The sequence below is a fragment of the Engraulis encrasicolus genome, chromosome 18 (genome assembly GCF_034702125.1).
Source record: "Engraulis encrasicolus isolate BLACKSEA-1 chromosome 18, IST_EnEncr_1.0, whole genome shotgun sequence".
Lineage (NCBI taxonomy): Eukaryota > Metazoa > Chordata > Actinopteri > Clupeiformes > Engraulidae > Engraulis > Engraulis encrasicolus.
In genome coordinates, this window is record NC_085874.1 from 30,198,196 (window position 1) to 30,210,695 (window position 12,500).

Here is a 12,500-nt window from a genome sequence, read left to right on the forward strand (position 1 = left end):
AGGGCCCTCTGTGATGTTTAGGCCAGTAACAGTGGACATTCTAGAGGGCCCTCTGTGATGTTTAGGCCAGTAACAGTGGACATTCTAGAGGGCCCTCTGTGATGTTTAGGCCAGTAACAGTGGACATTCTAGGGGCGCTCTGTGAGGTTTAGGGCAGTAACAGGGGACAATCTAGGGGCGCTCTGTGAGGTTTAGGCCAGTAACAGTGGACATTCTAGGGGCGCTCTGTGAGGTTTAGGCCAGTAACAGTGGACATTCTAGGGGGGCCTCTGTGATGTTTAGGCCAGTAACAGTGGATATTCTAGAGGGCCCTCTGTGATGTTTAGGCCAGTAACAGTGGACATTCTAGGGGCGCTCTGTGAGGTTTAGGGCAGTAACAGGGGACAATCTAGGGGCGCTCTGTGAGGTTTAGGCCAGTAACAGTGGACATTCTAGGGGCGCTCTGTGAGGTTTAGGCCAGTAACAGTGGACATTCTAGGGGGGCCTCTGTGATGTTTAGGCCAGTAACAGTGGATATTCTAGAGGGCCCTCTGTGATGTTTAGGCCAGTAACAGTGGACATTCTAGGGGCGCTCTGTGAGGTTTAGGCCAGTAACAGTGGATATTCTAGAGGGCCCTCTGTGATGTTTAGGCCAGTAACAGTGGACATTCTAGGGGGGCCTCTGTGAGGTTTAGGCCAGTAACAGTGGACATTCTAGGGGCCCTCTGTGAGGTTAAGGCCAGTAACAGTGGACATTCTAGGGGCGCTCTGTGAGATTTAGGCTAGTAACAGTGGATATTCTAGGGGCCCTCTGTGTAGTTGTGGGGTCATTAGGGCTTATGAGGGGCCTTGAATGGGGCCATCTGGGGGACTGATCAGGGGGAGGTCATGCTGTTGTAGGCGGTGTGGTGTAGAGTGTCCTGAGGGTGACAGACAGCACAGCGATGTGCACATTCACACAAACACAAACACACACACACAGGCACACGCACACGCAGACGCACACACACACACACACACAAACACACCTGTACTACTCCATGGTGCTTATAGTACATGTCTGACAATGACGGTGGCAGCTCAGTGGTAAGCATGTTCTCACATACCCTCAAACACACACATACACACACACACACACACACACACACACACACACACACACACACACACACACACACACACACACACACACACACACACACACACACACACACATACACACACAAACACAGACACACACACACGCACACATACACAAACACACACACAAGCACACTCACACACACACAAAAGCACACTTACACACACACACACACACACACACACACACACACACACACACACAAACACACACGTACACACACACACAAGCACACACACGCACACACAAGCACACTTACACACACACATGCACACACCCACAAACACACACATGCACACACCCCATACCTGTCTGACTATGATGGTGGCATGCTGCGTGTTGGTGGCATACCTGTCTGACTATGATGGTGGCATGCTGCGTGTTGGTGGCGTGGTACAGGCCGAGGGTGACATACCTGTCTGACTATGATGGTGGCATGCTGCGTGTTGGTGGCGTGGTACAGGCCGAGGGTGACGGCCAGGATGGCGGTGTGCACGGCGCAGGAGGTGAGCGTGAGCAGCAGGATGGCCGAGACGCGCAGCGGCAGCGTGAGGAAGAAGACGAAGGCGAAGAAGGTCTGCCAGCCCACCGCGTCGCCCGCCTGTGCGCAGAGAGGTGTACATCTCAGCCTTCATGGCGATTCGATTCAACATCGATTTCTCAGGCCAGCGATTCGATTATTGTCGACACTTAAGAATGCTCCACGATTCGATCCAATTCAATTTGATTCAACTCAATGGTTCATATTTTCGTACATCTGTGGCTTGGCTGATGTTGGAAATGTTCCATAAATCAACAAAAGCTGAAATATCTGCATGTATTTCATTTGAGGAGCATCTAGTGTATATTATGGTCAGTATTAATTGAGCAAAATAAAATGCCTCACAAAATGAGTGCAATAATTACAAAAATCGATAAATCGACTGATAACGATTAATCGTTTCTCTTGTGGAGGAATCGATTCATTGAATCATAGGCTGTACTGTAGGATCGATGCATGGATTCAAATCGATTATTACTGTATTTACACCCGTACCTGCGTGACGCCCGCGAAGTTCAGGCCCAGGTAGATCAGCACGTGCATGGTGATGAGGAGCCAGGCCACACAGGGCACGAACGTGCGCAGGCCCGCCGGGCGCCGGACCGGACGCAGGCGGCACAGGACGTAGAACGCCATGTCCACCGACAGGCCCACGGCCGCCGCCGCGATGGTGCCCTCCAAACCACAAAGGTCAAAAGTCAAAATCAATTTCACTACCTCAGAGGAGCTGTACCACATGGTGATTGGTCTGAATGCCTGTATGCATTTGAACAGAAATTAAGTTATTGTACGTAGTTATCTTGATGCAGATGCCAACTAGCAAAGTTTGGCAGTAGAACGCTAGTGAAACCTCCCTCCCGAAGCCTCATAGAGATGCTATCAGCCGAGACCTTTAGCCCAGTGCTATCGTACCTGTGTGTCCCATGCCCAATTGAAGCATGAACTGGAAATTTGCTACTTTGAGCCCCGATTGGCGCAGGATGACCTTGGTCACATGTGCTACAGTATATATGTATGATCTGTCTTGCAGTGTGTATTATGTGTTTTATCTGTGGGCTGGCTGCTTTACGCCGTAATTTTCTCCTTAGTTACTCTCTACTGTATGTTAATTCAGGTGGTCAAGGTGCATAGGCAAAAGTAGCCTTTAGACAAGACTTAAAACAAGGTAGGCCTAAAGACCAGACTTCAAACAGGACCTCAAAATGTTATAAACTGGACTTGAGGTAAAACAGGGCTTAAACCAAGCTTAAAACAAGGTATGGACAAGACAAAATCAATATGTAGTCAAGACTCAGAACAAAGTGGACAAGACTTAAAATCAGATTAAAAATAAACACCTTCTTATCCACTGAGTACTGCACAGCACACATGATGATGACGTATGCGTTGAAGAGCACAGCGAACACCAGTAGGACCAACAGGGTTTCTTGGCGCTGCCTCTGGAAGTAGGTCTGGTAGAGCTTTTCCAGCGAGGCCGGGGAGAACGTGGGCCTCATGAACCGAGGAAGACAACGGGAGCAGTCGGTCGTGTGCCCCGTCGTCAATGTCACCATCTCACGACTTGTGTCTGTGGTGGTAGTCGGCCTACGTGAGGACGACGAGGACGCTCTGGGCTGCTGCATCTCTGTGGAGACTCTGTTGTTCTGTGACATTTTGTTAACTCCAAGGAAAAGAACTGGTGTTTAGTTGGTAAGGTCAGAAATACTGGATCATAAAGGTCCGTCTGTTGACCTGTGTGGTGTAAAAGGTGAGCTCTCCTCACATCATCGCCACAGTGTTATGTGCATGCGTGGACATCCACATGTCCAATTTTCAAAAGGTAGCCACAGTCTTCCGTGAGGCATTTTAAGTTCCAAACTCCAGAACTCAGCTTCTCTGAATACATCTCGTGTTCATGAAAAACCCTCTCATGTGTGTGTCCGTATGTGTACAGCTCTTACATACTCCCACGCTGAACTCGAGAGCTGCTCTGGAGTACGCCTTGCGAGAGACGATGCATGTTTACCCTCGTTGGTGCTTGAAGGTGCGTCTTGCGCATCAAAAGACGCGCGCCCGCTACTTGGCGCTACCTGCGCTCCAACGTTTCCCAGATGGATGGCAAAGGCGCCAAAACTCTACTCCTCAGACGCATCTTTCTCGAAAGAATGACTCGCCTTTTTGCCAAATAAATTGATACATCAATCGCAGTCTATTGTCGGCATCTCCACTGGAAACTAAACTAGCTGGCAAGGGTAGATATTATTGTATTTCATAAGATAGGAGATAAGTTACATCCCCCGACATCAAAAGCAATAAAAAACACTGAAGTGCATGAGAAAAAATATTACAGAAACTCCTACCTTCACATCATTCAAGCTTGTTAACATTACCTCGTCGTTATCGTTACTCTTTGTTATCCCTCCGTCCTGCTGGATATGCCTATGTCTGTCTCTCGCGCAGAAACTGTTGCTACCGCGCGCCGTAATTGAGTCCCACTGGAGTGTCCTGTGGGGGGTTGCACGAGCAGGTGGAACACGCCTTCTCTCCGTGATGCTGCGCGACACCACACTTTAACTTCCATAATTACTGCCAGTGAGCCGCCCATGTGGCGTCTAATGAGCGCTGTCATTACAAAATGATCAAAACACAGTAGAGCGCCAGGAGAGTGGCACTCACTCTATCAACCGCATAGGGGCAGCACAAGCTGGGAAATGACCCAGACCGAGCAAGTGACGCTTACCTGAACATCACATTGCCTTAACACATTAACAGGATTCTCAACCAACCAAACCAACCAAAGGATGACCACTAGCATGACTCTGAAAATAAGGACACTGACACCTGTGGAATCGCAGAAAAACAAGGGGTGTAGTAGTATAGTATTTATACTATTTCTAGGCCTACTATAGAGGCCAGGCTACTACTGTTATACTACATGACATACAGTATTATTTATATTATTCACTATTGTATTGATATTATTCACTTGGCTCCTGTAGGCCTACACCTTGAGTCCCAGACGGAAATGAATAGGTCATATGATGGTGTGAAGCCATAATGAAGACAAATATCAATCTGACATACTGTAGCCAAGGCCAGGCCTACGTGTAGGCCTATATCATGGACATAGCCCCTTTAGATAGGCCTATGTGTAGCCCACAGAGTCAACACATGCAGAAAGAAAACATCCCATAGCTCCTGTAAAATGACCAGTTTTGTCATTTGTTGTTGTGGGGCTAAAAAAAAGATGTTCAAGATGAGTGTACTACTCCGTGGCACCCATTGACAGTATAAGGTGGCACCTTATGCCGCTCACTCAAGCAGAGAGAGAGAGAGAGAGAGAGAGAGAGAGAGAGAGAGAGAGAGAGAGAGAGAGAGAGAGAGAGAGAGATTCCCTCAGTCAGACAGTATCTGCATGTTACTATGGCAACCTGGACCAAAACATGCTGAGATTCACCTGAGATCACCCTGCAGGCAGTTTTAAAGGTGCACTGTGTAATATTGTGGCCAGAATAGGTATTGCAACTACTGCATGCTTCTCATTGACATTTGGGCTGCCCATTGTTTTGAACTTTTCATTAATATATACGAAGTAATATACTAGTATTTACTACTAGTATGACCATGTAAGTTTTGCAGCTAAAAATGTCTAGCCTATTTCTGGAAATTCAAAATGGCGGACCATGGAGAAAATCCCCCTTTTCATGTATGTAGTGTATGTATTCAAATTTTCCAATCATATTGAATACTTAGAATTTGATGGTGGTGGTAACTGTTTTTTTAACCCTTTAAGACAAGGCATTATAAATGAGCTGTTACCAGAATGGCAATGACCAAGTCGTAGCCTAATGTATTACTGTGCCCTGTGCACTGTCAGTGGCCTACTAGTTAACTTTCAATGTCTATTACAGCGTGCCACAGGAGGTACGGCGTGCATTAGGGGGCTACAAGGTAACAATTGTGAATGGGCAGCATGGATTCTGGAAATTAAATACTAAAAATATTACACGGTGCACCTTCAACCTATTTATATATGTTTCACTTGCAGACCTGTAAGTTGCGCTTCCCTTCCTTCCTTCCTTCCTTCCTTCCTTCCTTCCTTCCTTCCTTCCTTCCTTCCTTCCTTCCTTCCTTTCTTCCTTCCTCCCTTCCTTCCTTCTCTCATTCATTCAACAGCTTACAGTTTTATTCCTGGTCGGAAAATGTCAATCATTTTAATGTGCTTTAGAAATTATTTAAGAAAAAAAAATATTTTGAAACAAGTAAAAAACAAAAAAAATAAAAATAATAATGCACTTTGCCTTTGTACTGAAGTACAGCTTTCAGCACTCCCAGTAGGACTGAGACCCCATCTTAAGCCTGTCTAGGCTGCAGCTTGCCGATCATATACATGTAGCGATTGTTTGGTCCTAGATACAATTCAGTATTATTACCATAGGTTGTGTTTAATTTATCTAAGGTGGTGGTGGGGTCGGGGCTTTTGCATGACTTAATTGCCGCAAAGGCTGTCGTGCCGCCTCAGCTGGCCTGTGTGCCAGGTGCATGTGTGTTGAGGGGCAGGTGGAAAATAATGACCAAAAGTAGTCTTGCATATTGATACTAAACTTATGTCTGCAGTTTGCAACCACAATTGTAAATATCAGGTGTATAATAACATCAGGTTCAGGAGTGCTATTAGTCCCCTAAACCAGTGTTTTCCCAACCTTTTTTGTCCTGCGTACCCCCTAAGCCATCTTGGTCATATGATGAGTAAGCCTACTCCCTCACTCGTGCTCTATATCTGTTCCTCTATTCCAGTGTCTGTCTATCCCACCACAGACAGGTGCTATCACCTGTGGAGATTTTCCAGATGTTTTGCTTCTGTAAACCCTACCCAAATATTGTTTGGAATAAAACAATAACTCCAATATCCTGGGAATAAAACAATAACTTTGTGATGACACCACTTCGCCATAAATCTCCCCAGGATGGATCACCTTACTGTAAGTGTCAGGCGGGCCAAGCCACAGACTGTTTTTCTGCTGACATGACCAGTGGATGTCTGCGGTGCACACGCCTCTGCTAAGCCACCTTTCTGATGACTAGGAACTCTACATTCAAAGAAAAGGTCAATGACACCGTGCAGTAGTTTCGGCACAGTCTTTTAGAAGTAGACCGACACAAGGCCATCTCTGCACAGCTTCTGTAGATAAGTAAATGCGAACATGAGGGTTTTACGCAAACCCACAAACAGGCGCACTATCATCTGGTTTGATCATGTGACCACAGTCATATGACGAGACCACTTACACATGTGACTACCGCGACTATTCGGTTTGTGTATGGACCACAGGCACAGATTGGACAGTAAATGTAAGCAGGGAAGGATCAGCCTGTGAGCGAACGGATACGAGTGTTCACTTCTGGCCAAACTGGAGTGGACCAACATCTGGAGTTGATTCTGCGACGGAGCAGCACTGCATCGGAGCCTGCCAGAGAACTTGCTAAACACCACTGCAACCCGGATGTTTCTCATCTCAACGCCTCTGTACAGCAAATACAGTAAAGTTGAGTGCAGTGCGATTTTTTTCTTTTTCTTAATTAACAAAGGGTTTTGGCACCGTTGCGCATTGTGCGGCTTGTGTGAATGTAGTATGTTTCGAGTTTTGTAAAGTACAATAGGACAAGGAAAGGCAGTTCGTTAAGATTAGTGGACTAAAAATGTAGTCGGCAGTGCGCACAAAGAAACTTGATACTGAGATTGTTGATATGCAATTATTGTTGACCAAATAGGCTTTGGAGAAACGTGCAGTCCTCCATTAAACCGGTGTAAACATAGGAGTTTAGATGAGGCTTACCCTGCAGATTCTGCAGAAATTGACTTCCTTTTAGGAAGCTCAAGTGTAGGCCTATGTGATGCTTTATCTTCCTATATCTCACACAACCAATGATGTGATACAAACCATGTCTCTCTCAAAAAAAAACCGCACAACACAGCCTTTGGTGCGCAGTGCTATTCAGGGTTGAAGTAAGTGTGTGTCCAAAACGCTGCACACTGCAGGCTTGTGGTATCTTTCCACTGCATTAGGCTATAGTGTGGTATGGTTCCAGTAGTAGTAGTATTACGTTTTTCATGTCTAAAACACTGCTTTCACTGCACTAGTGCTGCAGTAATTACTGAGTTGTAACAACAGTTTGGATAGTATAGCATTTTAGGGTTTTAGGGAGATTATTTCTGTTGTGGCTTGTGCATGGTATTTGTCTTTTGCAGTATGTGTAATTATTGTGTGTACCCAGTTTTTAATGGTGTTTGTACAATGTACAGTATATGGCTCCAACACCAATAAAAAAGAATTAAAAAAAACACATGTGACTAGACTTGAAAGCTCCTACTGACAGACAGACAGACAGACAGACAGACAGACAGACAGACAGACAGGCACATAGAAAAGGGTCAGTCAGTTTTTACAGACTGTATAGACAAGAAGGAAATGGAAGGCAGACTGTAGACTGCACACCAGAAAAGTTAAACTTCAACTGTCATTGTTGGTGTTTTACCCAGCGGTGTCCAGTGAGGGGCACTCTTAACTTAGATATGCCAAATAAAGAGTAAGAGTGGTGTGATTCAATTGGGTTGTCACAAACCACTCATGGAAGACATCCCCCCCCCCCCTCTCTCTCTCTGTCTCTCTATCGTGCATGTTTTCCATACACAAACACACACCTCTGAGTAAATATTGTAAGGAAATACAAATACACACCCTGTCCCACACCCTCTGTGACACACACACACACACACACACACACACACACACACACACACACACACACACACACACACACACACACACACACACACACACACACACACACACACACACACACACACAGAGAGAGAGAGAGTATGCCATACACAAACTTTAATATCATGTGACCAGTCATAAGGTGTTCAGCTGTGACAAAGACCAAATGTGTCGATGTGAGGTGTGGGTGTAATTGCAGTGTTTCTCCCTGCTTAGGTATGACTTCTACGGTGGTGATTTTCATCCTGGCGATATCCACGGGCACCCTAGCATTGGACAATGGCTTGATGAGGACCCCACCCATGGGCTGGTTGGCATGGGAACGCTTCCGCTGTGACATCGACTGCGATCATGATCCAAAGAACTGCATCAGGTCAGAAAATAATAAGAACATCGCAATTAAGGGCCCTACCCTGGCGCTAACAGTAGGGCACTCTTCTGCTATGCGGCCGACTCGGGTTCGATTCTTGCCTGGGTCCTTTGCCGACTCTTCCCCATCTCTCTCTCCCCACTAGCTTCCTGTCAAAGACTTCACTGTCCTATCAAATAAAGTTAAAAAAAATATTTTTGAAAACATCTCATTAAGTACACAGCAAAATGGAATGTCAATATTTCAGAGTAAACCACCTACAGCAAATGAATCTAGATTCTGTGGTGAGGACACTGCAGAGTCAAATTACTAACAGGAGAGTCAAAAGTCAGTGTATAATTCTGCAGGTTACCGGTGTGATTTTAACTCTACAGATTTCAGCTTGTAATATTTACACAATATTTAATAGAATTAACTCTGAAAATATACACTCAACTGTAATGTTACACTCTCAGGTCATTGAGCTTTGAAAAAGAATCTAGTCATGATTATATTTATTTCGGCACTATAGTTATATAGTATATACAGTATATATTAGATTTATTCAGGGTCTATGATGAAAACATCTTGTAAAATGTCCTGAATAGGCACATATGTCAGACATAAATTGATAGTCACACACACACACACACACACACACACACACACACACACACACACACACACACACACACACACACACACACACACACACACACACACACACACACACACACACACACACACACACACACACACACAATTCAAACACCGAATCATCTCGACACGTAGGCCTACCATTTGTCATTCACAGTCAGAGAAAGCTCTCTGGAGTCTCTGGTCTCTGGAATAATCTTCGACTTGCCAGCCATTCCATCTCAGTTAATCGTATGATTCATGCTTTGTGAATATGAGAGAAATGGGACATGGCCTTCTTTGCGGCTTTTACACAACGCTTTGGCTGTGAAGTAGCTGCAGGTTTTTTTTATAGAGTGTGCAGAGCTTTTCACTTGCAGCAGGTTTGTATTTACATAGAAGGCACAAGGGTATCCAGTATTGCGAGAACAAAAACTGTGGACAAAAAAAGTGACAAAACTGGTCAAGTAAAGTCAACCAACAGTAGCCTACAGGATGTGGTAAACTAAAATAGTTTGTATAGTCTGCAGGTGTAATTTGGTGAAGACAATCTACGTTTACATGATGTTTTAAATTCCGAATTAATAATTCAGAATTGAATAAATCCGTTGAGTTTGCATTGAACTTTCACTTAATTCCGAATTGTGACGTCTTTACATTATGTTTTTAAAGCTTAATTAAGCTTCTTTCAGACTTAAACTGAGTTAATTCTGAATTAACTGTCTCATGTAAACATAGCCAATGAGGACTCCAGGATCTTATATATTAATCAGCTGATCTACAACTGGTTAAATGAACCTGGTTTCCCACAGAACCACTGACCTTATTCACGCCAGATAAATGGCTCTGTCGTGCTCCACAACATTAATCTGGATGGACTTTTTTCATCACCAGCCAAAATGGCTAGCCGATGTTCATCTTAGTAATGAGCAGGGCTTTGAACCGTTATTTTTTTCCAAATGGTTCGTTCCGAACAGAAACAGAATTATAACGTTTCCGGTTATGAGTTCCACCAACAAATTGACATTCCCGAACCGGTTAGAACAAAAAAATACTGTTCCCGGAACGGTTAATTTCGTTCCTGTCAGGAAGAAAATTCTCGGTGCACTTTAAACGCACTTCTCTGCAATGTCTAACAGTGATGCAATGGAAACTCGCCCCTTTTGTACGATAGTGGTTTCTCTTATTTAAGATGTGGAGTGGAGACTTTGTAATGATGGTGATGGTGTTTGAATGTCGGCCATGACGCTGACGTCTGTGTCTTGTCAGACAACGTACGTATATAGCAGGGGTTTCAAACTCATTCACAGAGGGTCAAAATCAAAATCTACACCCCCCCCTTCTTACACACACACACACACACACACACACACACACACACACACACACACACACACACACACACACACACACACACACACACACACACACACACACACACACACACACACACACACACACTTTTGTTTATTTACCTTTTGAGGAGATAAACACGAAAAAATTTACTTTCATTTCATTTTCTATAATAAGATGTAATAAATGAATCTTGAATCTTGGAAGTTGTGGACTGAACTCAATATTTATTTCAATAAAATGTACTAAAATTGTGCTTCCATACACTTAATATTCAAGGGAAGATGTCACAAAACACTCATTCCCATCACATATGGTACTGTATATTCTGTGGTATGAGTGATGAGCGAATGTTACACCAACCTGGGCCCAGATTTTGCACCATGTTTGACATCCCGGATGTGCATTATGAATGTATGATGTGTGTGTGCATTTGTGTTTGTATGCACATGCACACCTCCTCACTCTCTAATGCTTTGGTTGTAACATCAACAATACATTGGTTTGTTTTTATGCGGGCATCATGAAATAAAAGCCCATCAGTCTTCGTTCCCGGCACTGATTTCATCTCCTCTGATCTGGGTGTTGATTTGCAGTAGCTGCGCAGAAATGTCTTTGTGTGTCCCCCAGAGGAAGAATGTCACATGCTGTCTCAAAGTCTATAAAATGTGCTGAGTCGGACTGAGTGCCGGTAATAAAACATGCAGCATAAATGTGATAAATGAGTGTAACAAACCTCTCATCTCCTCCTCATAAGTTTATATTATTCATTTTCCCCGTCCCCCTTCTCTCCTCTCATCTTCTCATCACTCCTCTCCTCTCCTTTCCTCTCTTCTCCTCTCTTCTCATTTGCCCTTCTCCTCTCTTCCTCTCTTCCTCTCTTCCTCTCCTGTCTCCTCTCCTCTCCTCTCCTCTCCTTTCATTTCCTCTCCTCTCCTTTCATTTCCTCTCCTCTCCTCTCCTCTCCTCTCCTTTCCTTTCCTTTCCTCTCATCTCCTCCTTGCCTCTCATCTCCCTTTCTCCTCACTTCCTCTCATTTCCTCTCCTCTCCTCTCCTCTCCTCTCCTCTCCTCTCCTCTCCTCTCCTCTCCTCTCCTCTCCTCTCCTCTCCTCTCCTCTCCTCTCCTCTCCCCTTCTCCTCTCTTCCTCTTCTTTTGCTTCTCCCCTTCCCACCGTCTTTTCTCCTCTCCATCCTTTTCCCTTTCCTTCTTTTCTCGTCTTCCTCTCCTCCTTCTCTCCTCTCCTCTCCTCCTCCTCTTATCTTCTTCTCCTCCTCTCTTCTATTCCTCTCCCCTTCTTCTCTTCTCTTCTCTTCTCTTCTCTTCTCTTCTCTTCTCTTCTCTTCTCTTCTCTTCTCTTCTCTTCTCTTCTCTTCTCTTCTCTTCTCCTCCGTAGTGAGAACCTCTTCATGGACATGGCAGATCGCTTGGCGGAGGATGGCTGGCGAGAGCTGGGCTATGAGTACGTCAACATAGACGACTGCTGGGCCTCCATGGACCGCGATGCCAACGGACGCCTACAGCCTGACCCCAAGCGGTAATGACACCACACACACACACACACACACACACACACACACACACACACACACACACACACACACACACACACACACACACACAATCACAAACTGTTGACTATGGACAAGGATATTGTCCATAGAAGGCCATTGGTCCGCCTGCAGCCCAATTCCAAGCAATAAACACACTCACACACACACACACACACACACACACACAC

At 45.0% G+C, this 12,500-nt stretch overlaps 2 protein-coding genes across 2 annotated transcripts in view; one reads left to right on the plus strand and one right to left on the minus strand.

Annotated features, from left to right (window-relative positions):
- LOC134468204 (adenylate cyclase type 3-like) overlaps positions 1–3,313 on the minus strand; it is a 34,750-nt gene extending 31,437 nt beyond the window's left edge. Inside the window, exons 1-3 of the mRNA XM_063222144.1 lie at positions 2,999–3,313; positions 2,157–2,336; positions 1,536–1,721 (exon numbers count right to left, since the gene is read on the minus strand). Coding sequence (XP_063078214.1) covers positions 1,536–1,721; positions 2,157–2,336; positions 2,999–3,313 — 681 coding nt within the window. The remainder of the gene's footprint in view (positions 1–1,535; positions 1,722–2,156; positions 2,337–2,998) is intronic.
- A 5,274-nt stretch (positions 3,314–8,587) lies between these two features.
- Positions 8,588–12,500, plus strand: part of LOC134468567 (alpha-N-acetylgalactosaminidase-like) — a 10,969-nt gene continuing 7,056 nt past the window's right edge. The window contains exons 1-2 of the mRNA XM_063222474.1: positions 8,588–8,795; positions 12,156–12,296. Of these exons, the coding sequence (XP_063078544.1) occupies positions 8,641–8,795; positions 12,156–12,296 (296 nt within the window). The 5' untranslated portion in view covers positions 8,588–8,640. The remainder of the gene's footprint in view (positions 8,796–12,155; positions 12,297–12,500) is intronic.